At 41.5% G+C, this 26,622-nt stretch overlaps 1 protein-coding gene across 6 annotated transcripts in view; it reads right to left on the bottom strand.

The window, feature by feature from the left end:
- Positions 1–26,622, bottom strand: part of kdm6ba (lysine (K)-specific demethylase 6B, a) — an 89,753-nt gene that overhangs the window by 8,520 nt on the left and 54,611 nt on the right. For 5 of the 6 annotated variants that reach the window (XM_039658533.2, XM_039658535.2, XM_089130870.1 and 2 more), the window contains 19 exons: positions 20,808–20,869; positions 10,775–10,873; positions 9,319–9,411; positions 8,883–9,011; positions 8,680–8,775; positions 8,373–8,583; positions 7,943–8,194; positions 7,688–7,852; positions 6,916–7,419; positions 2,997–6,136; positions 2,780–2,906; positions 2,068–2,173; positions 1,734–1,939; positions 1,441–1,535; positions 1,214–1,282; positions 919–1,067; positions 698–812; positions 383–570; positions 62–203 (listed from right to left, as the gene is read on the bottom strand). In XM_039658533.2, coding sequence (XP_039514467.2) covers positions 62–203; positions 383–570; positions 698–812; positions 919–1,067; positions 1,214–1,282; positions 1,441–1,535; positions 1,734–1,939; positions 2,068–2,173; positions 2,780–2,906; positions 2,997–6,136; positions 6,916–7,419; positions 7,688–7,852; positions 7,943–8,194; positions 8,373–8,583; positions 8,680–8,775; positions 8,883–9,001 — 5,684 coding nt within the window. In that variant the 5' untranslated portion in view covers positions 9,002–9,011; positions 9,319–9,411; positions 10,775–10,873; positions 20,808–20,869. Of the gene's footprint in view, positions 1–61; positions 204–382; positions 571–697; positions 813–918; positions 1,068–1,213; positions 1,283–1,440; positions 1,536–1,733; positions 1,940–2,067; positions 2,174–2,779; positions 2,907–2,996; positions 6,137–6,915; positions 7,420–7,687; positions 7,853–7,942; positions 8,195–8,372; positions 8,584–8,679; positions 8,776–8,882; positions 9,012–9,318; positions 9,412–10,774; positions 10,874–20,807; positions 20,870–21,123; positions 21,401–26,622 lie in introns of those variants that run through there. The other variant, XM_089130864.1, reaches the window with a different exon arrangement.

The raw sequence follows: 26,622 nt of genomic DNA, 5'->3' as shown, positions 1-26,622 counted from the left end.
GAAATGTCCGTCCGACTTAATTGTGGTGTAACTTGGTAAAAAAGAGTCTCTGCATACTCACTTGATCATCTTGTAAGTGTCTGGATCGCTGACTTTGACGTTGCGTGCCACATTCCAGGACACGTGAATCATGGGAACGATGGATTTCACTTTCTTCACTTCGTTCCACTCAAATCTCTCTAAAGCCAACTGGTACTGATATGCTACAAACACAAAAGATAAAGGTCTAGCAAAAAAGCTTTTTACATTTATGTGCCCTGGCTAAGAAATTTTAGTTTTACAAATTTTGTTGCAACCATTTAATGTAACCATAATGACAGTTTCTTTTTTATCATTGAAAAATTGTAAGGTTACAAGGTCAGTCAGTGTGTAGGTTACTCACAGTTGACAGGTCCCACATTCCAAGCAATGTTGTTGCACCATCCTACGGCTTGAACCCAGTGTACGGTGCCTGCGTTGATCCAAACCAGATCTCCTGGCCTTTGGATGAACCGGTACACAGGGATATTAGAGCGGTACAAGTCATCCAGAACCGGCCACCATGATCCTGTCAGGTAGTCCACTCCATGCCTGAGAGAAAATTAGTTCACAAACTTAATATATTTCGTGGTTAAAATTCATAGCCAAACAATAGTATGTGTTATTTTGACAGAGTTTTGGCTTAAAAAGACAGATTTTGCATGTTTTAAGTTCTTACTTTTCACAGAAATCACTGATGGCCTCCCAGTAGTCGTCATGGACACAAAACCACTCACAGTCTCCAGGTCCAATATTGATATTTACGGAACAAAAGTTATTGTTCTCCTGGTGTCCTGATGGCACAAGCATCAAACATCAATAAAGAACTACTCACCCAAGCAGACTAATGCATCCTTGGTTGACTATAAATCAAGAAAGTTATTTGAGATCGAGTCAAACCTGGTGTGCGGCAGCCAGGGACCTTCATGTAGAGTTGTACTGTATTCATTCCCAAAATGGTGTGGCCAACATGGCTCAGCATATTCCCACTGGAAGAAACGCGCATAAACGCCGGCAACTTCTGCAGTTCTTGCAGCTGAGGCTTCCATCTAAAGCACAAGACAGCACCAGTTAGTCAATACAGATTGCTTGTACATCAAGACATAGTTGTGTAATTTCTGTCTGTGTAGAGACTTTCATTTCCTCCAAAAGAAGATGCTGCACACGTTGAAGTAAATATGCATAATGGTCTTACCTTTTGGCATCAGACAGGTCGATATTGGTGCCAAATTTAATTATCTTCCCCACAGATTTCTGCTCTGAACTGTAAAAATAATGAAACAATTAATAACAGCAGATCTTTATTCATGCACACACAGGGAGGGTGATTTATTATAGTTCTAATTAATTTGTTTTAAATAAAAGAAATTATTTGGATTAATTCAAGATTTAAGTGCTGAGGTAATTTTTGCAATAAATTACCTAAAGCCAGGAGCTGAGGAGTTACTGGTCAAATTCTCAGAGTTAGAGGCCGATTTCTCATCTTCCTCCTCCTCATTATCACTGCCCTTTTCTTCCTGCAAGGTCAGACAATAGTATGGTGAGTGCATGATGTATTTGACTCTGTCCAGTAATCATAATCATAAGTCCAGTAATTTAATAGTTACATCAAAACTGTACAAACAACGACTAAAGTATTTGCAAAATGACCAATACACCATTGGAAATTAACAAACACTGTACAAGCATCTTATGGTGTAGGATTGTGTTCACACCTGTAAGCTCTCTTGGAAGCTGGAGGCCTGGTACTGGGCATACTTGGCAATTGTTGTGTGTGACCTGCTGCTCTCGCAGGGCCAGGTCTGTCCAGTGCCAGTGGAATCCCAGTTCTCATCCGCTGGCTGTTGAACCTGGGTCCGAACTTCTACTGCATGCTCCGAGTTTGCCTCCACCAAAGACTTAGTTGAAAACAGACCAAGATCTATAAAGGAGGAGGAATGGAAAAAAGCGCAACTTAGTTTCAACAACAGCAACTGTTTGGACTCAAATATAGTTACAAAATTGAAAATCTGTATTTTGTCCATCCATAAGACATATGCAGGAGCTTACTTAATCTAAGGGAGCCAGCAAGTCCCCGGATGACAGTAACTGGGTTTTTAGAATCGGTGCAGAACTGCAGCAGGACTGGAGAGAATGCATCTCTTTTACTTTCCAACTGTAGAGAAACACCAACATGTCATTAATCATTAAGACATGCGATTAACGCTCTCCTTGACATTCACAGAATTTTCAGACAATCCATGTTTTCACTGTTAACAGTAGGGGGCGATACAACGCATCTTCTGAAAGAGTACAAAATCTTCATATCAAAAGTAAAAAAAAGGAGCAGAAACAAGCGATCAAAGCATAGCTTATGCACTTTGTAGTCTTAGTAAAAAAAAAACAATCTTCTCAGCATTTTGTACAAAATGTTGCTTTTTTTAAATGAAACTCACCCAAAATCAAGTGTTGATAAAAAAAAAGAATGCATTTAGCTAGAATAAAATACTTTTTTGTCAAAGCAGAGGATCTGTTTTTTTCATTTGATATATTGCATTTTCAGATGTTCAACAAAATATTCAGGAGGCTGTGAAAGTTTTCTGAAAATGATCAAAAACTGGCAACTAAAAAAAAAAGAAAAAAAAAAAGGCTGGCATGGTAAGAGTTAATATACACCATACCATCAAACTTAATATTACTGGACTAGATGATACTATGCATGTGAAACAAAACATGACCACAAGGGGGCAGGAGATGCTGAAAATGCTACTGCAGTGCTTACATAGATACTAGGTGTGGGGGGGTTGAGTTTCTCTCGAGGGATGGGCATTTCTGGGAGCAAAATTGGTTTAACGGAGAAGGCAGGTAGGAGGTACGATTCCTTGAATTTCTCCTTCACACGAGCTCCCCTGAAAAAACAAGACATTAAGTATTAGGTCTTAAATGGCCCTTTTGCCACTGCAGGCAAGAAATATGTCCTGCATGGAAATATCACTTACTTGCAGGCTCTGATGATTTCACTAGCAGTGTTCTTAATGGTGATTTGCTCTAGAGGAATCCTCTTCTCCTCCACCTCTGAAGCAATAAATGTCTCCCTGTCTCCACTCTCCACCTTTATGAGGCGTATCTTCAGTTCTTTGGGTGGTCCATCTGTCAGTGCCTTTAGTTTCTGAAAGTCGTCCGAACAAAATGCTGATGAAGCTGATGGGAGATCAGAGGAACGCCCTGAGCTGCTGTCATTGTCTTTCCTTTGTGCCCACTCTTCCCCTTCGCTCTGAGATTGGTTACATCCCTCTTTCCTTCTCTTCTTGTCTCCTTCACGCTCTTGTTCCTTCTCCCTAAACTCCTTACTTTGAATGTCCAGGTTACCCAGCACCTGCCTGCTCTTCTTTTCCTTGTGTGACTTTCCGTCCCTGTGCCGTCGACTGAAGCTGGAAGATGAGGATGAGAAAAGAGACGCATCGCTGTGTCTTTCTCTGTGCTTCTTCTTTCTCTCTTTCCTGTCCTCATGTTTTTTACTGCTACTGTGTTTGTGTTTCCTCTCTCGTTCTCTTTCCCTGTGTCTGTCCTTTTCTTTATCAGGTTTGCGTATCTCCTGCGACTCTGCCTTTGAGTGGTCTTTATAAGGGAGAATGTGTTTGTTCAACTCATAGCTATGACCAAGCTCTGCTAGCGAAGACTCTGAGATGGTGGTCAGTTTTGGTCGTCTTTCCAACAAGTCTATCACAGTTCCAGAATCCTTCTCTCCTGTGGGTTCTTCTGAAATCTCTTCCTCATCATCATTGCCCAAAAGATCTGACTGGCTTATTTTATCCCCTATGTTCCTCTCTGATGCCGAAGCTGTAGGCGAGAGGGGAAAGGACTCACCTGAGTTACTAAAGGCAGGGGTTTGCGTCGGACTGCTAAAACCTGGGTGATTGGCTGTACCTGATGTGGGAGAAGTGCTTTGTTGTTGCCTGCAAATGTCAGGCCCCAGAGAAAGTGACGAAGAGTACTTAACTCCCACAAAAGCAGAGGGAGGAGGACGACCAAAAGGTCCACCCCGGTAGGTGTACTTATGGCTCTCAAGAACAGATGCAAGGTTTTTAAACATGCTGTTCACGCCTGTCTGGTGGAGATGTGGCCGCTGAGGTGGTGAACAGGATGGCGTTTCATCTTCCCGATCAGCATCATCTTCATCATCCTCACACTCACTTTTCTCTAACTCCGAAAGTCCATACAGCTTGGCCAAGTCACTATGACGATAGTTGGTTCCTGTCGTGGCAAGAATGCTTCCCTGGGACTGCAAGCTAACGGAATTGGCAGACTTGGGAATGACCTTAAGGACCTCCTCTTCTTCCTCAAGTGAAGAAGTGCGACTGCAAGGCGATGCCAAGGAACCTTGCCGACTTAACACAGGTGGGCTTGCATGACTCACTGGTTGATAATCCTCAGTTGGAGATTGCTTTAGGGCAGGCACGAGGTCCGGCGCGCATAAATAACTCTTCATCTGTGCCACATTAGTAGAAAACTGAGGTTCTGGTACTGTCTGTTCCCCTCTCTGACCAGAATACAACTCCTCCTCTTTCTTGATGGACTCATCCAACATCTTCATAATGTTAGCCAATCCATCAGGCAAGAGCTCAGAAGTTTCCTCCTCAAATTGGGCACCATCAGAGTCACTATTGCAACTACTTGCACTGCTACCCAGACTACCAAGTCCTGTACTGGGCATATGTTTTTGCAGGCTATTGGCGGGCGTGCAGATCTGTGTGCATGAAGAGCGAACATCCTTGGGGAAAGCCTGGTAAAGTTTGGGTGGCTCTCGCAGGGGCAGGGGATTGGGAATAGCATCCAAAATACTAGGGATATGAGAGGTTTTCAACATGGTGATATCTTTGGAGGGCTCAGGTTTTAATTGCATTGTGTGGTTGTGGGAAGGGCTGATGAGACCTGACTCTGAGGGGTATGTGGGAATCCCTGTGGGATTCTGAGATGGTACCCCACTCTTCCATTTCTCTCTCTGCCTTTGCTTCTCACGGGCATATTCAGTCTGTGGGGTGAGAGGGGGTGGTCGTGGTCGTTCGTTAATGGTTGTTGCAGTTCCAGAAGGACGTTGGGGCACTCCTCCTCGACTCAACCAGGGATAAGGTGGTGAGTTCTGGCTAGGAGGTGAGATGGAAGAGGGTGCATTGGCTGGAGACAAACGAGGAGGTAGAGGCTCAGCTGCACTACCTGACAGCAAACGCTCCAGACTCCTGATTGCGGACTCACCGTGTGGCTTTGTCTCCACTTCTTGTCGCTCTAGATTCTGTTTCCTCTTTTCCTCCTGCTCTCTCATTCTCTCTTCTGCTTGCATGTGGCCCTGCAACTCTGCATCAAGTTTATTTAAAGCATCAGCAGTGGATTGAGAGCTTGAGGCAGCAGTTTGCAAAGAGGACCTTGGGTAGACTGGGGCTGGAACAGTAGTAGTTGCCTGAGAAATTGAGGGGGAAGCTTGAATGGGCACTAAGTTACATGAACTGTTGGATCTTGGCTGGAGGGCAGAATTAACTTTTATGTGTGCTGAAGGTTGAGGGTGATGTAAAGGTGAAATGACGGCTTGTTGGAGAGTGCTAGAGGTCTTGCTGGTGATGACGCTCTCCCCTGATCTCTGAAGCCCTGAGTTTAGGGTGGAGAAAGTAGAGGACACTGGGGTGTAGTTATGTCTACCTTGTCCTGTGGGAGGAAGAGTGGACTGCTGAATCTGAGATTGTGCCCCAATATATGGGCGTGGAAGGGTTCCAACACCAGGGTGGACACCCTGATACCCTGGATGTGGCAGATTTTTACCAATCATGGATACATGGTTTGGGTTTGAAATTAGCACTGAAGAATCAGTTCCTCTCCAACTGCTTATGGTGCTGGGGATGGAGGTGGTGGTAGGGGGTGCAGAGCTCATTGTAGGGATACCTCCAAAATTGGTGTAAAGTCCCAGGGAGCAAGGTGGACGAGGAGTTTCCAGGTTTGGGGTAATGACAGGTTTTCGAACAGGGGCCTGAGAAGGACTCACACGTTTGGGCGTCCCTGGATCCTGGTCGCCCCCAACAACCTTATTCTGTGCCTGAGAAAGGCGTGCGACAACCTGAGAATCCCCTGTTACTGAAATGTCACGTGACTCCTAAGGGAAAAAGAATATTAGAGTCAACAAAACAGGTCCCAAAATGATAGATAACATTTATATGTTGCATATCATGCTATTTAGTAATATTAGTCAGGTAGTAATTATCAAGTTAATAATTAAATGCACCAGCGCCAGGTTTTGGTTAAAGGGTTAGTTCACCGAAAAAATTATAACTCTTGTCATAAAATAGTCCATGTGACTACAGTGGTTGAACCTTAATTTTTAGAAGGGACGAGAATACTTTGTGCGCAAAAAACAAACAAAAATAACAACTTTATTCAACAATTTTTTCTCGTCTATGTCAGTTTACGCTGTAAATACAGTGCAGCGCTTCCAGGTTCTACTTCAGAACACCGGTTCTGTATTAAGCCGATGCTGTTCACATGAGCATCATGACAAATGCGTGTGGTGCTAATGCAAGAGCTTGGCCAATAATGAGCGTTCTGACGGAGAACTCAGACGTAGTTTATTGCGCACAAAATGTATTTTCGTCACTTCATAAAATTAAGGTTGAACTATTTTTAAAGATAACTTCACTACCTTTCTGGGCCTTGAAAGTGGTAGTTAAATTGCCATCAATGGAGGGGTCAGAGAGCTCTCGGATTTTATCAAAAAAATATCTTAATGTGTGTTTCGAAGATGAACAAAGGTCTTGCGGGTTAGGAACGACATGAGGGTGAGCAATTAATGACAGAACTAATTTTTTGGGTGAACTATCCCATTAATATAAGTTGAATCTGTGTGATTCCCATTATTTAATTCTCTGTGCTAATTACCTGGTTCTTCCAGGGTTTGTTGGGGTTGTGCTGAGGTACTGTGGCCTGGTTGCTGGCTGATGGGCTGGTGGAATGGATCAGCCCTGGGTGAGGCTGGAACTGGGAGTGACTGTAAGGCACAGTGGTGTGGTTTGCTGGTGAGGGTGCAGGGCGCTCCCTATCTGCCCGCAGTGATGATGAGGATGTAGGTGGTGGAGGAGCATGTCTATCCAAAGAACTCACAACAGAATCACGTCCTCTTTGTGTAGTATTACCCTGTGGTTGCCCTTGGGTCAGAGCTGAAGGTCTGTTGTTGGGGTAGGGGTATGTAGAATGATGGGCGTGAGGACTCTGTGAAGGTGGCCCAAGAGACTGTGATGGACTGGTCTTGTGGGACTGTGGTAATTGAGGACCCCTGCTTTGTCCGCAACCTCTTGTGGGGGGAATGGTGGGTGAAGACATGTTTGATGGAGTCAAGGAAGGCGGTTTATATGGGAAACTTCCAATTCCTGGTTTGGCTGAATCCTGGGAATAGAGCATTAAAAAAAAATTACACTACACGAGTAGTGAATCGTAAACAAGTCCAGATTTTTAACCTGCTAAATAGACTTGCCAACAATTTTTACTCTTTGACAAGATCTCCATTAACTGTTGGCAAGTGGAAAAAAATGGCTAAAATCATGTAATACGAGGGTGGAATAAGGGTAAATGTGACAGATGATGACATATATTAAACTGACACAATAGAAGAAAATATCACTGAATATTAAAATTCAGATCAGCGATGACTTACCTGGAAATCAATCTGCCCACTTTTGCGGTCATTTGGGTTCCAGGGTGCTCCTCCTTTGTGCAGTGGGCTCCAAAATCCAGGTTTGGGAGAGGGGTAGTGAGAGGATGGCTGCTGATTCAAATGTACAGGTTGCCCAGGTAAACGCTGCATGGCTGAATGAGGAGCCTGATATAAGAAACAGAAAAAGAGAGGGCTTTTGTTAAAGGAGATTTAAGACAGAACTTGCATAGGTGAGGCCATAAAGACATTACCAACCTGCTCAGACCCAGAGCTCTTCTTTCTCTTGCTTGGACCAGGGCAGTCCTCCATGGGTCGGTGTAAAGATAGAGCAGGGGTATGCTGAATGACAGAGTGCTCTCCCAGAGGTGGCCCAGGCCGTTTTAACTGTCCAGAATGAGAGTGAGGTCCTCTGGGTGGCTGCTGAGTCTGGGCTTGAGTCCATATATCAGGTAATGGAGGCATGGGCCGTGAGCCATGGGCTGTGAACTGAGGTTGAGGAGCACCATACTTGAGGTGAAACAGAGAGAGAGAGTTTGGTAAGAGTACTCTTAACCCTAATATTCAATTAAGTGGGCTACAGTGCTACACATTCAAACGTGTAAATTAAAGCTAGTTATTTTCTTACTATAAGAACATCATTCATGTAACAAAGGTAAAATGAAAAGTAATGAAATACAAAATTCACCTTCAGTAGCTGATTGGCTCGAGCTGTGAGGTGTGCAGGAGGCCCTGCATTGTAGCCATTGTGTAGTCGGTTGTGGTTTTCACCGGGCAATGGCTCATAGCCCTGGCCAGTTCTGGTTGATTCCCAAGGTCTTGGAGGAGCAGGGGGCATCCTTTGTAATCCTGGCAACAAAGCCTGAGGCATTTCTTGCTTATCCCCTCGATGTAAAGGACTGGAAATACAAAAGACACATTAGCCAACTTACAACGCAAGTTGCACGTTTTGCCAGAAGTGTTTGTAAAACAACAATAAAGCTTAAGACACTCACCCATTGTTTAAAAATTTACTAGGCTGGTTTAGGCCAGTCATGTGACTTGGTGGCATATGGGAGATGAACTGGTGCTGACTGACACCAGGTAAGCACCTATCAAGAGAATGTTTTTTTTGTCTTTGATCATTCCTTTTGATAGCTCTGTTAACACGACTTTATCAGTGCATTAACTAAAAGCATAACGAGGCCCTAATGATTACCTGGAGGGAGGTGGCCAGGCGCGGCTGCCCACGGGAGCCCATGGTCCCCGGTTGAGTCCGTCCAGAGGAAAAGGGTCCCGTGTGCTGCACCCGGTGAACTGTTCTGGTGTGTGATGCATCCAGCCTAGACTATAAAAGACAATTTATGTAATATCCTACACATCTCCAATATATCAGCCAATACATCTGTCAGTGCCGCACAAATACTTCCCTACATGCTGGAAAGATTGCAAGGAGTTAAGTGCTTGTGACACTAAACTATTTAACTACTAAGCCATGATGCTGCCTTAAATGTCTTTGCTCTTCCATTTGACATCTAATCTCGATATTTAGTGGCTACACTGAAGTGTTAAGATTACAAAATGATGTTATATGCAAAGATGCACCAAATATTTTGATCTAAAATACCAAGAGAACAGTACACATGGTTACTCACCACACTAGCTGTGAGTTTGAAGCCCTCCACTGCAAAACAGAGAGGGCCACTCACCAACACGAAGGAGAAGCTGTTTACTGCTACCCCTGCCAACTGGAGAAAGAAAGAAAAGAGGAGAGATGGGACATAAGGGGGTGAGGCACAAATACAGCCAAATCTATTAAAGACAGGGGGAAAACACATCCTTTGTAGTCTGTATGAGTGTTTGGCCCGAAGGCAGCGATTAACAAAGGAACCCTCCAGAACGTCAGTACCACTTGTAACCTCTAGGGGGCAGTGCTCTTCTGTATTCGAATGGGAGGAAAGGGTGCACAGATGGACTTGTGGGAGTTCACCTATAGGGTGAGCACACTGAGGTCATTATAACCCTTCCCGAGGCCTCTTGGCAGAGGGTGAGAGTGATAGAAGGGAGGGGACGAGCAGAGCAAAGTCCTGGAGTCAAGCCAGCGGTGTCTGTGTGCATGTGTATATAAAGGAGTGTGTGTACTTGTGTTGCTTGAGTTTGATTATTTGCATGTGCATGAGTGTGTGTGTGCGACAAGAGAGGCACTGAGGTTAATCTCATTAGGCCAGGCGTGATGGAGAGAGGAAAGGACAGAAAGAAAGAGCAAGGGGTGGAGGGAGGAAAGGAACAGCAGAAGGCTTGAACAGGATGGATGGACAGATTAGGGGAAAAAGACGGGTCTAAAATTAAAGTGTTCTTTAGGGAGACTCCAAAGTAAGAAGACCGGCTGTGCTCCCATGAAACACCCACGCATGCGAACACACTGAGCTTCCCACGCATTCTGAACACACATGGCACGCCAGGCGCAAGCTGAATGCACAAACATTGGCAAGCGTGCGTGCACACACTCGATTGAAATTGCTTGGCACACGCGCATATATGCCCATACAGCAAAAGACGCCTAGCACACACTAATTATGGACTTGGCAACAGCGTTTCAAGTGTGACAGGCACTTTCTTATAGCACAAAACACACACACATTTATTACAATAAAATAGGCCACATATGCAAAACTTGCCATCGATAAAATGCTGTATAACCTGACGAGTTAGTCCCGGGCTAGTTAACCCAGCATACAGAGTAACACTTTCTGGGGAAATTTACAAGCCTTTAACACTTCAATGCAGTGTTTAAGGTGTAATCTTGGTGAGGAGGCATAATTAGTCCACAGAAATATATGCATACGGCAGTATTGAGATTGTTTGGATACAGTACGTGTGTGAGCTATTCCTTGCTCAGCAGGTTTAGTCAGCGTGCTTGTGTGTGTATTTTGAGCCTACAGTGCATATGAGCCCACCCACTCCTATAAAAAAAGGCTTCTCTAATATTTCAGGAAGTCAGGATTTAGCTGCTAGTGGGGACTGAAATAATCGTAATAATCATGACCCTGTAATACACTCCATTCTTAGACCAGTTTCTGAATATTCACAGACAGAGACACACACACATACCTGTCAAATAAGCATCTAGCACCACTTCTCAAAAGTCTGAAGAGTTAGGGTTTAGCACCAACACTCGATCATCTCTGCCGACTCTGTGTTCGTTGATCACTGTAGAGAGAGATAAAGAGGTAAACATCAGTGCTTTGAATTTGACTTCACTCCTATTTGTTTTCCTGGTCTATTACTTTGGCTTCATTCCATCCAATCAGCACAAGTGCTGTAAAAACAGCCAGGCCTCGCAGCTGTGCCATCAATAATATCACAGACAGGTTGTCAAATTGACTTCAGAGAAGAAAGAAGCACTGCATTTTATCAGACAAATTGTGATTTAAGAATCTGACATGACAGTATCAGTCATAAGTTTGGACAACTCAATCACATTTTTTATTATTATTATTAATATAAAAATTATTAAGACTATTTAACTGCTTTAGAACAAAATATATTTAAGATTTTGTTTTCCCATAAGAAACATTGAGGATCCCAGAGAGAAGTGGATGTTTTTAAGAAACTAAAGGAAATCCGTCTGCAACACTGGGAGCTCTTGGGTGGTGAGCAGGACAACAGTGAGAGGAAATCCATGATACTGTCTCTCACACACAATGGTGAGAGTTATTGTGGGGAGGTGTCTGAATAAACACAGGCCTGGCGTACTGGTGTGGAAAGCCAACTATCACATATGAAAACTGTAGCTTGGGAAAAAGCTCCATGCGAAATACAGGGTGGATAAAGTGTTTAAGGGGTTTGTATATCCCTGCATGTTTTTAGCACAAGAGAAATACATTAGTGTGAAACCGGTCCTACTCAACCCACTTTGAGTGCCTCTTGAGATCAGGGGAGTGAGGTTACACAATATTGTTGAGGTTGTCCTCACCTTACCTTATGACACAAAAACAATATTTCTTCCCTGACATTTGATTAAATAGTAATTAGGGGTGTAAAGTATTCATCCTACGAATTTTAGTGTGTCTTGAGTTTACAAGACAAATACAGCATTGTAGCTTGACCACCATTTACTACCAATAATCACACTAAACTAAGAAACGTTGTCATTTTATCACGAAATTCAAACAATGAATAAAATACAATTCTAACCCACTTCAATGTGGGGCGCGTGCCTAATAAATGAATGAACATCTGAAGGTATGTTGAAAGATACCGTACAACTCAATGAAAAGCATGTAATCGCTCGATCAGGTGTTTTAACGGCGAAAAGACATCAGTAAAACAGCTTGTAAACAATATCCTATGTAGCATTACATTTACTTCAGGCAAGTCATTCAGTGTCCACAGCTTGTTAGTCAGCTAGTGAAATGGACTCTGTGTATTAGATATAAATTATACTGTTGAACAGTATTTTGTCGCCGTACTTTGGTCAGAATAGTGATACCAACCACGTGAGACCTTACTCAAATCATATTTTTTTCAGTGTGCATTCATATTATAACAACACGCACACATAAACGCAAAACGAAACTTTTCAGTACTACATTTCCACATCTCGCATATTATTCTGCTAGTTTTTTACGAGAACATGTTTTTTCGTTATAAGTAATATAGATATTGGAAACAATACAGACTCCGAAACTGATCCTTAAGCTTATTGTAAGAGAGAGAAATTGACACACACACACCACACACAAGGTCTGATAACAGCTAGCTGCCTGTTGTCGAATGGGGAACTCCCATGACTCAACCATGGAAAGGGCTTACCCTACAACCCAAGTCTTTACGGTCAGGTGATCGGGGACGCCCACCTCAGTCAAAGCATAGGAAAAATCTGAAAGTGTGCCGTCATCGACAAACATATGCACAAACATATGCACTGTAAAATTACAGTGGGGGTTTTTTTATAACCGAAACTCACCGACGACGATCAGCCAGGAGAAAACAGTTGGTTTTGCGGTACAATTAATTATAAAAAGGGAACGTGGTTGTGTGGTTATTGGTTTATTGTAAGGCATTGTATCTGCATTCGCTTTCATGCTACAACCAACTGGAACTGTTTTCTAGAAATTCTATGTGTAGTTACTCATACTTAGGTTAAGTAACTCAAACTCACTTTCGATTCTTAAATGTTACAACGAGGACACCATAATTAGAAAATTTCCCCATTCACCCCCCCCTCACGTCGACCCTCATTTTAATAAAAAAAAATCCCCATAACAACAAACATCAAACAACTATTCCAGTCACTGTCTTGGTCGTCACACTTACCAGATCAGCACCTAAAAACACCAAACAAATTGAAGGCCACATATGTGGGCGTCCCCAACCAATATGGTCCAATCAAACAACAAAAAAACCCTTCAGGAAATAACCAACCATACAGCTGGACCAAAAGGTTTGACATTTGAAGTAATGTATACATAATTTTTAATTTAAGTTATGATTCGCTCTTTTAAGAATAAAGGGCTCATCAGTAACATGGCAATGTGAAAAGAATCCCAAAAGGAGATTATTATAACATAGTGATATGGGTCATGACTCATGTCCGTGAATGATGACACTATCCTCATTATTGCCAGAAACCACCACAAAGCTACTCAAGAGAGCCAAAACAGCTGAGCAGAAAGTATGCAGAAAAGAACGACATGGAATGGAGTCAAGGAATTGCGGTGTCTGAAACAGATTGGAGATTAGGATAGGAAGAGGAGAGGAATTGGGAGAAAGAGGAACAGCGGAAGAGGCTGTGGCTGAGCGCTCTCATTTGGCCATTATATAACCCAACTCAGATACAGATCGCAGTCAGAGGCACAAGGAAACACGTCGTCACAGTAGGCTTGCGTCTGTTCCCTTCCCTCTGTGTGTGTCTGCCTCTGCCAATGATGCAAGGTTGAGTCGTCACAGTGGCGTCGCTGCATTTCCAAGCCCACACTCGTAGCCTCCACACACTCGCGCGCACAAGCAACACAGTGTACACCCTGATTCAGAGGGGAAGTTCAGCTGAGGACACACACTCGCATGTAACTTCATGAGAACCTACCCACAACCTTGCACCACCCTACCAAAAATAACACTACAATAAAAACTCACAACTGGCCTCATTCTATGCAGTGACCATGATTTTTTTTCCCCTGCTCTCGTTTTTATGTCATCGCCCTTGACCTAGTTCCTGATTTATGTTTGCTAGACAGACAATAAATCCATCAGGATGGAGCGTTTAATGATTAGCGTTGACATCACAGACATTGATATGACACTGATGTTCAATAAACACTAAAATGTTCATATCCACAAGTGCATGTTTAAATGAAAGTGCTGTTGTCCATCTGGTATCAGCTGTTAATGAATAAATATGTAGGCTAATATATAAACCAGGGCAGATTTGCCGTTTAAAAAAAACGTTGAGGAAACTCTCTCTTATTAGTAGGGAAGGACACTCAGGTGACCCTAATCTAAATACTCACTTTCAATCTTGAAGTGACAAAATAATCAATTTTACCCAGTAAATTGAATCTCGAATACAGGTGCTAGTATGATTCGTCTTAAAGTGAACCATGATGCTTTTCTTAGTAACTAGTGGTCATGTCCTGTTATGAGAGAGTAAGCATGCTGTCACTGTGGTGAGCACTGCTGAGAAAACACCCTTAGTCATTACCTTGAAGGTGATTACTGACACTGGTAAAAGGGGAAGTCAACCTGAAATGTCGTTCACAAAACATTTTACTCACATAACCCGTCATTTTTCTGAATGAAAAATAATATTTCAATGAAAAATAACAAAAAAAAGTTGGTACTTGATCATTGACTATTCAGAGGTGGAGTGAGTTGTGGTTAATGACCACTAATGACATCCACAGACGTCAGATGTCAACTGTCCAAAATAACTTTGATTTCATGACTTCAAAGTTGTGGGGAACTGCTACAGATCTTTTCTTCCATGTTGTGAGACATCATAGATTTTCAAAAAGAAGAACAAAAAAAAGAAAGAAAGAAGGGTGGGCACTTGTTTGCATCTATCAATATTTGAATGGACGGAGGAAGGGCTGAATGCGAGCTTGCAGTCAATTGTAAGAATAGGGGTGGAGTTTAAGCAGACTAATTAATTGGAAAAGTCTGGCAAAATTCACCAGAGAGAGAATATAACTATAATAAATACAGATATAGTTCTAAATATTAGGGATGGGCATTTTTCAAAAATATTGCATTCGAATATTCGGGCTCATAAAAATCGGATATTCGTTTATTTAAATGGCGTTTAATGAAAAAGACGTTTTTTTTTTTGTCACCATTTCTGAACAAGCTTACAATAGCCTCTATGCACGAACCCTGCTGACATGTGTCCGAAAGAATCTCAGTCAGCGTCTTTACTTCCGGAAGCTTACTGCCTTACTTTATTAAAAACTTTAATAAAATCCGTTTTCTCAGAAACGGCGACACCGATTTTAGAAACGCTGATTCGCTAGTCGAATTTCATATGATATGAGAGAATACTAACCCTCAAAGTTGTTGATGTAGCTCGAAATATATAATTTAAATAACTTCTCTTTTTTTACTCTTGTGTGACAGCTAACTGCCTCACAGTGTTATTTCCAATACATGTTAAAGTTTTCTTTTAGTTGAAAACATTAAACAGTAGACCTATGTGCAAACAAAAAATATAAAAAACAAAAGCATTAATAAAAGCATGCTCAAGCAACGCGAACGAAAAAAAACCCCTAATAAAGCAGATTGCGCCAGTTATCGTACAGAATATACGCACGCTCGAGTCAGCATATGATTATCGTGTTTATATCGTTTGACGTTTATGTTGAGAAAAACAATATCCACATGCAGGGGCGCCACCAGCAATTTATGCTCGAGTGAGAAAAGGCGCTGCGCTTGACAGACGCTTCAGAGACACAAAAATAACGGTGTTCAAAGTTTCTAACAGCACTTTGCGTTTTCTGATCTTAAAGGGACACTCCACCATTTTTTTCATATTACACTATGTTATTGCCTTAACTAAAACGAGTTGATACATACCTCTGTCGTCTCAGTGTGTGCACTCAATCGATCTGGCGCGCGAGACGCTTTGATAGCACTTAACTAGCCCATGTTCATTCAATATGGGCCAAGCAGAGAAGCGATCAAACACCTCCACGTTTTCCAGGTGAGTAGTGTAACTCGACCAAGAATGGTGACACAAAATAAAACGTTTTTCTAAGCGCTCCCTAATTATAGTTATCCACTTTACACGCTTAAGCGCAACATTTTATTTTGTGTCTGAGTTACACTACTCGTGTGCTAATGAACGATAAAAACATTGAGAGCCAAACATTATTGTCTGCTGGTGTGGACATGAACATAGTTATTGGGGAGTTATTCTTGGGGAGAAAGGACCTCGAAGGAACAGTTTAAAATTAAAATTATCCCATAATTTACTCACCCTCAAGCCATCCCAGGTGTATATGACTTTCTTCTTTTAGCCAAAAACGATAACATTTTATAATACCCCGTCTCTTCACAGCTTTGTAATGGCATTGAAACTTGGAAACTATCCAAATTTTTGCGCCCCAAAAAGCACCATCATGAAAGTAATCCATATAACTCCAGTGGGTAAGGCAATGTTTTTTTTTTGTTAGAAAAATATCCATATTCAAAACTTTGTAAACTATAATCACTGGCTTCCAGCAACAGCCATACGCGTGTTCGTGAGAGTGGAGTTCTGGCAGAAGGATGACCTCAGACCCGAACGCATGGCGTTGGATGTATGACGCAAGCACGAGAAAACACAGAGGATACAGCTAAACAAAACACCGGTCACAAATTAAAAGTCTTGAAAAGAAAAATAAGAGAAGAGGAGCTTGAGTTTTCATACTCGGGTCAGAGGTCACTCTTCCGCCAGAACTTGACCATCTTGCGACGTGTGTACGGCCATTGCTGGAAGCCAGTGATTCTAGTTTATAAAGTTTTAAATATGGATGTTTTTCTTACAAAAACCCATCAATTCGCTTCAGAGGGCATTTCTTTACCCACTGGAGTCGTACGGATTACTTTTATGATGGATGGATGTGCTTTTTGGTGCTTCAAAAACTCTGCCGTTGTTCAATGACATTACAAAGCTGAGGAGAGCCAGGATATTTAATAAAACACTGTGTACGGATGAAAGAAGAAAGTCATATGCAACTAGAATTGCTTGAGGGCGAGTAAATCATGAGCTAATTTTCTTTTTTTTTGGTGAACTATTCCTTTAGGATATCCCCATCTGGATAGTCAGGGAAAATGTTGCTCTGGTTATTGTTAGTGAATGTGAATGCGAATATACCAACATGTGAGATTAAAGAAAGCAGAACAGATAGGATAAGACAGGAAGTTGCCGTCACAGCAACAGGAAGTGGGCCTCTCAAAAGAGGGGAGGGCGTCTTAAAAGGGACTGAGGGGAATGAGGTAACATCCTGTGGAACATATTCTGTGTACGTATTTATGAATGGCCCAACAAATAAAAACAAGGACTGGTTAGGTGTCTAGTTTTACATCCGATTAAGTCTTCTGAAGCTCGGGGGATGTTTTTGACGCATTCATGTCAGTCAACTGTTTTAAGTTCACTTCCCTTTAGAAGTAGAGTAAAACATTTAAGGAACAAAAAGAGTGACTGACAACGGGTGCCATGCGTGAATGACAGTGACTCAGTGTGTGAATGTCTGCTAGACATGAAAGTCTGGAGTGTGTCTGCACACAGCCATCTGCGAGAAAACTTTTAATGTGCTCAGACTGTACAAATGTGTCACCGTGACATGTCAGGAAACACAAGTTCGCTCTTTCATTCTCTTTTACCATTATGAATACGAAGTACCAGAAATAACCTTTCTCTGTAGTCATCAAAACATCTCAGCTTTTCATTACTGGAAGAGATAAAACTTGAAAATCTCGGTCGTGTTTGTGTCTCGTTAGCCCCCAAAAGTCCCCTCCTACATTCAAACTCCTCATTTCCCAGAAGCTAGTAATGCATTAGACACAAACAAAACAGGCACACTTATAAGTTATTAGTAACAAAAAAGGATCAATGACGAACAAGCTGGCTCCCGGATTGCTATGGCAACGGGTTGCTGTGTTGGAGCACGAAAACACAAATGTCTGAAGCTCGACACATTTTGAAAAGGGATCCAATCGAGTCACATCTGGCATCTGAAACATTTCAGATACTCTAATTGAAATATGATAAAAGTTATTGTCCAAAAACGAGACTTTAATTTGAAGATGTTTGCGATACAGAAAAATAATCCCACCCGTCAGTCATCACGTCATGACGCATATCAGAGATCTGTGTGTTGCATCCTGGCTGCTCACTCTATCCAAAAAAACATCTGACTGAGTCACAGAAAGATGACTGATATTTTGTGTTTTCCACCACTCTGTCCCACTCCAGTTTTACTAGCCCTCCCTTTTCTTCTACACACTTTCCCTTTTCCCCTCACTCTGGTTTTCTGCCAAAAGCGTGAGATTACAGACCGGCAAAGTGACAAAGGAAAAAACAAGCCAGTCAGAAGGGGAAAAAAAGTGGCGTCAAACGGCATTAAACTCCTTTCCTTACTTCTTGTCTTTAATTACACCAACTGATCATGCTTGAAAACAACAACCCTTCACAGAATCGAACACTTTCTCTAGTGAAATTCCAACTACATCACTTCCTTTTACCACAAAAGTACTGTCCTGACATGGGAAAAACTCCCACACGCAATCATTAGAGCTCAATGGAATGGATTTTACAACCTACACCTTTTTTCTTTCATTCAGCCAGTCCTGATATACCAGTATAACCACACGCACGCAAGCCCGCCTCACTTTCATCATCAAGGGCTGTTGTGATTGTGATAAGCGTACATTGACTAAGCAATCCAACTGACCTACATGATACATCAACATTTCTTCCCGTCACACACACACACACAACCTACACCATTCTCTTATCTCCACCTGTTAGGATCAAATTCACACCTTCTCGACTTTTCTCATAATGAATGATGGGAAGATTGACTCATTTCTACGAATCGGTTCTTACGAACAGTTTGTTTCAGAGAACCAGCTCAAACCACCGATTCTTTCAGGTCATTACATAGTTGTGCTTCAAAACAACAATATTGGACGCGGCACTCATTCTCATACACAACACAAGCGTCTGGCCTATAGCTTTAACACGTTTACGGCGTCACAATAAAGGGGCAGTGACGCTGAAATCGGGCGGCTGATTCAAAACATCCGTCGGTCTGAGGAGGACAGTCTCAGCAGCTGCCGCGCACTCAACATTTACACCCCACGACTTCAAAGCCACACAAACGCAGCCTCTTTGTTTTCATGTCAGTCGTGCTAATTGATCGGAAGTGTATCTTCAAAGGGATCTTCCTGTCCCCCCTTTATAAACCCCTGTATTTATCCCACGGGTGTTTATGACCGCCTGTAAAATGCAGAGTGTCCCGACTTGCTCTCCAGACACTCTCAAGCTACAAACACCTACGTTTTTCACTGTAATTTCAAATGCACTGTATATTGGACGTCAACACGAATAGCGTGTAGCAGTGAAATTTGAAATTTCCCCTGCGTATTCCCTTAACCCTCTGACAGCGGAATATGTACAAAAAACACATGCGAAGACTGAGAGAAAAACACCCCACCCCCAGGCATGGCTGCAGGCTTGTTGTAGTAAAAAACCATGCAAATTATTTCCTTTCAGGCAGACGCATTCAGTTCAGCACGAGCAAGGCTGACGCAATCCATTCAACTTTATGAGAATGACCAGCAGTCGAGCCCTGCCCTCACGCGACAAACAAAGAGCGGTGGATGAGCACACCGCAATCAGACGGGTTAATGAAGTGATGCTCTTTTTAACTTAAAAACTATTTAAATGATTTGCATGTCAAAAAAAATCAATGTGAGGAGATTATAGAATACAAATAGCATCATTAACAGCTTGGCAATCTTTTGTTAATGATCCTTAAAATATGAAAGAGCAACTCGTTTTCGATGTTATACGATAGGGGGTGATATGACACATCTTCTGAAAGATCACCGAATCTCCTGATCAACACATGCGAAACAAACGCATATGTAAAATAACCCAATCATTAATATTAAACAGCATAGCAATCAAAAATGCCTAATGTTACTGAAATGTACACGGGTGAGGTATAGGACTATGTTTTGATCATCGTTCTGAATCTGAATAGTTTTTCTAAGCTGAAGATGTTGATTTTTTAATGAAACATATCCATATTCCAAGTGTTGATAAAAAAGAATGCATTAAGCTAGAATAAATTTGTTTAAAAGCAGAGGCTCACATATATTTCGCATGTTCAGATATGAACAAAATATTCTGCGGGCCATGAACATTTTTGAAAATTATCAAATGCAGACAACTTTCTTTTTTAAACGCTGGTTGAGAACGAGTTAAATTAATGTTAATGTAAGCCTTTTTGTTTTCAAATATTATTAACTAAAAATAAAAATCCAATTCAGTGTGGTTTAAGAAGTATGCAATCCGTTTTGCGGTCATGTGAAAAAAAAGATCATATAATAAAGGACCTCTTTAGACACTCATGACTGTAACAAGGTCATCAAGAGTTATACAAGATGTATATTAATGTTACATAGTACTTCTAAATTAAAATTTCTGTTTGCCACATCCCACTGAAGGGATGACCCAGGTCAGTTTACACCACAGTGAACCCAACCCCCTTTCAGCCGGACACACGTGGGACTGAGACTCTGCAACCTAAACAATTTTTTTCCAGAACACAACACTGCCATATATTAAACAATTAAACGCCCTGCCCCAAGAATTAAACAGTGCTTTGATTTGTTTAAAGATAATATTTGCCTAAAGACAAGATAGGCCATTCATTGTCTCAAAGCCATGAGGTTGTGGACAGAAAAGAGTTAATGCGCGCGCTGAACTTCCGGTCACCGTTACTACAACGCTTTCATTCACACAGACTGTTGCTACCCTGTAATAAAGAGTGAAATTTCTTCCAGTCACGGCCAACTCTCAACTTTAAACAAGTCACGAGTGTACCATGTGGATAACAACAATAAAAAAACGGAACAATGAGTCTCGCTGACTTACCTTTAGTAGTAAAACTCGTTCAGCTTGAGTCTCCACTAGCGCTTCCAAAAGTTAGACGGGATCTGTTGGGGAACAAACGAGGACATCTTTTAGCTTTTCTTATCTCGTTTGAGTCCGTTGGAAACTAGAGAGGTGTCAACGTGTGAAAATGTTTTAATTATGAGTGATCACATTTAAAGAAGCTTGAATTACAGGCGGAGTTTTGTAATAAACGCGAAGAGAATGAAATGTAGAAGCGTCGCGTCGACGCTGCCTGGGAAAAAAAAACAACAACAACAACGACCAAAATTTGTAACGTTATAATTCCTGTCAGTACCGGTGAATGTCGTTATCCGTGACTTCTCCTCGACGTGTAAAGGAATATCCCAGTCCAAGCCGGCTGAATAACACTGATAATCCGCAAAATCGTTAAATCCGTCGCTTTATAACGGTTAAATCAGTCACGTCTCTCCGCAGAGGGTGTGTTGCTGATATTTTATGTTGTTGTTGGGTCAGTCTTCTCTCTCTGTAGCGAACACAGAGCTGTGTCTGTGAGTTAAGACAGGGATCGAGTTGCGCTCAGCGGCGCTGGGTTTTTTAAAGGGACACACAGCTTTGGCACAGCTCGTGGCCGCGCACAGAGGCGCGCCACGCACGCGCGTTCTCTCTGTCAGCGCGCCGCCCCTCAGGCTCATGACGTCAGCGCGCGGCCCCGGAATTCCCTGACAGCGCAAACTTGCGCGTCTTTACTCGTGACTCTCTCTCTCTCTCTCTCTCTCTCTCTCTCTCTCTCTCTCGCGCTCTCTCCCTCTCCCCCCCCCCTCTCTCTCTCTCCCTCTCCCTCCCTCTCCCCCCCTCTCCCTCTCCCTCTCTCTCTCTCTCTCTCTCTCGACAGCAGTTCCGCCTCCTTACTATTAATAAAGCTGACCACGATAATCACGCCTCATCGTACAAAAAATGATTTACCCAAGAAGACTCCTCACCCATTCAAGCAACGTCATAAAGTACTTGATACCATATATAGCCTTAGGACATGCTGTTCAGTATATGGGGCTAGTAATAATAAATTATTATTATTTGCCTTTGTAATACGCTGATTTTGTTGAAATATATGAAACATGTATTTATATTTATATATTATACATATTATATGAAAAATCATGCTTCATCATACAAAAATGCTTTATCTAAAGACATTCAAGTAACGTCATAAAGTACTTCATCCTTAGGACATGCTGTTCATTAGATATAGGGCTAGTAATAATAATAATAGTTATCGTTGTTATTATTATAAATTATTATTATTTGCTTTTGTAATGTTGATTTTAATTTTATGTTATTTAATGATAATAATAATAATGATGATAATAATAATAATAATAATTAGTTGATTTTGTAATTCATCGATTTAAATGTGATGTCATGTAAATAAAAAAGAACAACAAAAATAATCATATTATTAATATTATGACAAAATTAAAAGCAACAGAGTGAAAAAAAAAATTATACAAAATATAGACTGAAATAAACTTGAATCTAAAAGGACATGAAAATACCTCTAGTTTTTAAGTTGAGAAACTAATTTTACAGAGAAAGACGAGACAAGAACAGTAGTACAGATTTTGTGATCCGTCGATTTACATTTCATGTACAAATATTATCTAAATAACAAAAACAATATCATCATTAGTACTATATTACTATTATTTTTATTATTATGACAAGCAACAGAGTGCAAAAAAACATTTTAAAATAAAATATTATTAAATTAAATAAGTTAAAATAATAGAAAATAATAAATAATAATAAAAAATAAACAAAAAAATAAATAATAATAAAAAAATAATAAAATAATAAAAAATAGACTGAAATAAACTTGAATCAATGACATTAGGGTTTATTCGAGACATGAAAACTTAAATTGAGAAGAACTGATTTCACAGAGAGTGAGGAGACAAGAACTGTGAATCTAAGAGTAAAAATAGGACAGACGCAACATGGACCAAGAAGTGCTGAACTAAAAAAAAGACAAAAACAAAGAGGAAAACAGCATCCACTATTTTCTAATCTGTTCAACAGTCACGATTTTTATTTTTTTTTAAGAAACCAATGCCATCTGCCATGTCAGGATGTTGACGGTGTGTGAGGAGGACAGCATAGTATGTCCATCTAATGGCGAACAGACGTGTGTGTGATCAGCACGTTATATTTAGCAAGGTTACATCAGTGGCACCGAGACAAAACAGACCGGACAAACCACGGGAGTGTGTCACGGGAACCAGGCCTCTTGGACAGCAGCGGAAGGACATCACACACACACACACACAGGACGTAAGCTGCTCTGAGCACAACGCCTACCAAAAACAGGCAAACGTCGACAACAGCAGATGTGTGTGTAACTTTGGGAAACAGTGAAGAAAATATTTTCTTCTTCAGTCATACACAACCCTTATCGCATTCAACAACACTGTATCCTTGCAATTTAGTATTGAGTGTGTGTGTGTGTGTGTGGCGATAATCACATAATAGGATACACCAGACAGGAAGAAGGGATATGACCACTGTGAGCAGGGTGTGACGCCCTGTGATCTCTCTCTCTCTCTCTCACACACACACACACACACACTGAACACGCCAGATTCCAAGAGATACGTGCATGTTTTTGAGCACTTTAATTCCAGAGGGCCTGTAGTTCGATTGCTTGGCTCTGGCCTTATAATCATGGAGGAGCTCAGCTCAGTCTCCTGTTCTCACACAGCAGCTAAATATAGCAGCGTTCCCACGAGCACAGCACAATCCTGAACACACACAGAACCGTCAGATGTGCAATGGCAGAAATGAGTGTGTGTGTGAACAGACAGCGGCCTTTAGTCCAACACTCTGCTCCCACTTTGTGGGCTCATCACTGAGTCAGCATTAGGGCGCACTATTTGTCACAGCTGCCACACACACTGTATACGTGTAGATGGAGGGTTAGCTCCCACACTACAGTGCCCACATCTACCACACATACACACACCTATGAATTAACAGTACATGCCAATTGGTTTAGAAAGTGAAGCCCTATACAAACTGAGATAGGCCTGGGGAAAAAAATCGATTAAATTAATTAATTCGAATTTTTTGTTGGGGGCGATTTAAAAAATAAGTAAATCGAGTTTTTGTGTAATGTCGCATTTTTGGCTCCCCGGAGTTTCTATAGCGTTGGTTTCACTCACGCAGCAAGCGACAACAACAACGTCATAGCGCACACGAAATTGCAACAGCATACAGCAAGCGACAACATGGCTACTGGTGAGAGTGGGGAAGTTTGTTCCTTAGCGTAGAGTGAACTAATGTTTATTCTGCCCGAGTGGGTCGGGCCGATATTTCCCATCAATATCCTTGGGTCAGGCCGGGCCCTTGAGAGACGTGCACTAACAATGCAATAGAGTGCGGCGCGGGACTAATTAGATCTGATGGCCGTGTGCGAGGCGGTAATGCATTCACTCTGTGTGTGCGGTTTGCGGGAGAATAAAACGATTGGCGGGACTCCCGCAAACTAGAAATATCTATGATTAAAACATAAAAAAGTAATAGATTTGTTTTCATCTGTTGCAGAAAAGCATCAAGAACAACTAAAACAAAATAGAAACGATTTACAGGACAGAGTTTCTATTTATAACGTTTGCAGCGTTGAGCGATGTTCTTGAACGCAATGCCCAATCAGGAACATTTAAGATACTTTTTGTTCAGTGCTGAATTCTGTTTGCTGGCAAATCCTCGAATTATAACAATTTTCCTCAGATTTGAATGTATTGTTAATGCTTTCGTAATAATCGTAAAAAAAATCGTAAATCGAATTAAAAAGTTTTTAGGCCATATCGCCCAGCCCTACTCTGAGGACATGGGAGGAACAATATATAAAAATCAGTTTTGGTCACTTCGGGGCCGTAACCTCAATACACATTAGCTCCGTTCACACAGAGATTCCGGAAAATACACGGATAATGTGTTCCGGGATCTGTCCCGGGATCGTTTGATTTTGGTTGATTCACACTGCCAGTGATTTTCCGGAATCACACACATCCCGTGACGTCAGGATGTGACGTGTAACGTAAGCGTCGAAAACATGTAAACGTACACGGCATTGGTCCTGGCTTTTTTTTCCCGGCCTCAATCCCGGGACGTGTTTGCGTTCACACCGAAGGCACTCTAGCAATTTTACGGCAATTTCCAACGCGCTGTGTGAAAGGGGCCATTGAGTGGCACAAGCCACCCCACATGATCATATGACCATGTACATGTGTTTTTATGCCTGGCAAACTTATTAAATTTGAACATGTGTCACATTTGCCTGTAGGGGCTGTTTACACTACACAATTTTCAACTAAAAACGTAAAACTGTTTATGTGTTTTGGCCGTTCATTTAAACGACAACGGCGTTCTGGGTGTTTTTGAAACAAGCTTTTGAAAACAACAGAAAACGCGAATCTGTGGAAACGATGACATCATGCACGTGTGTATTACATGTTCAGTCTATTATGTTTCATCGCCATCTAATGGCCTGACAGGAGCATACAGCGTTTTTAGTTGTTTTCGCGGATTTGTGTGAACGGGGATCGTTTTGAGAATGGTGCTATCTTTCCGCGGAAAACTCAAAGGAAAAACGTATCCATTTTAAGATTCTCCATCTCTAATCTGCTTGTCTGTAAGCCATTACGATATTATAAACATTAACATCGTGATTTTCTATAAAGCTTCAATGATTCAGTTTGTATTGTGAAAAGAGCTATAGAAATAAATGTAACTTGACTATATATTTTTAAGCTGTTACTTGAAAATGATAACCTATATTTTATTGTCATATTGCATATACTGTAGTTTACTTAAACTTTAGATTTTATGAGAAATATGAATATTATTTAAAACACATATAATTTAAGGTAACTTTTTAAGATTTAAGGGGCCGTACACACCGGGACGAATATCGGCGGGCGTTTTTCAACGAGATTTTTGTGTTTACACCCAAGTGATTTTCGCTGAGAGATGAGCCGAGTGAACATGCAAATTCATTCCCTGACATTAGATGGCGCCCATCTGCTCTGCAATACCACTCCATATCAGTTCTCTTTTATCGAGATTTTTGTAGTCGCCGTCGCGTTTGTCATATAGTTATTTATGTTCCGACACCAACGAGACCAGCAGCTCTACATTCATCTTGCCTAGCATCTTCCTCGTCTTATTTCTTCCCGGCAGTGTATAGAGCAAGGCGTATATCTTCTTCGCCGTTACGTGTGTGTGCTCGGCAAGACCGTTGTGTGCTTGAGCGCCCCCAAATTGTGTTTTATTCTAACTTCAGAAGCTCCAGACATGTGAGCAAAAGCGCCAATCTCATTGGTTGGATAGTTTTGACGCGGCGCGCCAAACCAAAAAAACGAACCCGAGGCGTTTATTAAAAATTGAAGCTTTTACTTGTGCCGTTTTTTGCGTCGGTGTGCACACTCACATTGGCCCCCTTTGTTTAGTCACAAGGCTAATAGCGCAGACAAAATTTGTCCCGTTGTGAACAGGCCTTTACACTTATGAGTTTTCCTTTCGCCTTAAATATAAAACATACATATGCTCAACATAATATATGTATATGTATATATATACAATGTAAATTTTTGTGGTGAAAATGCTGGCAGGCCAGGAAAAAAAATATTTCCCGACAAGGAAAACAGAAAGAAATCATTTGACTTTCACCTGTTCTCCTCCCTCTCTCTCGGTTTCTACTCAAGACTGTAGCTTGAGGGCAAACATTTAAAGCCCCACTCAAACCCTTTCAGTCTTTAGTATGAAAATAACAGCAATT

Source organism: Pimephales promelas, chromosome 1, assembly GCF_988280905.1.
Source record: "Pimephales promelas chromosome 1, fPimPro1.hap1.1, whole genome shotgun sequence".
In the NCBI taxonomy this organism is placed as follows: Eukaryota; Metazoa; Chordata; class Actinopteri; order Cypriniformes; family Leuciscidae; genus Pimephales; species Pimephales promelas.
Note: the sequence above shows the minus strand (reverse complement) of the source record. Positions and strands in the feature narration are given on the sequence as shown.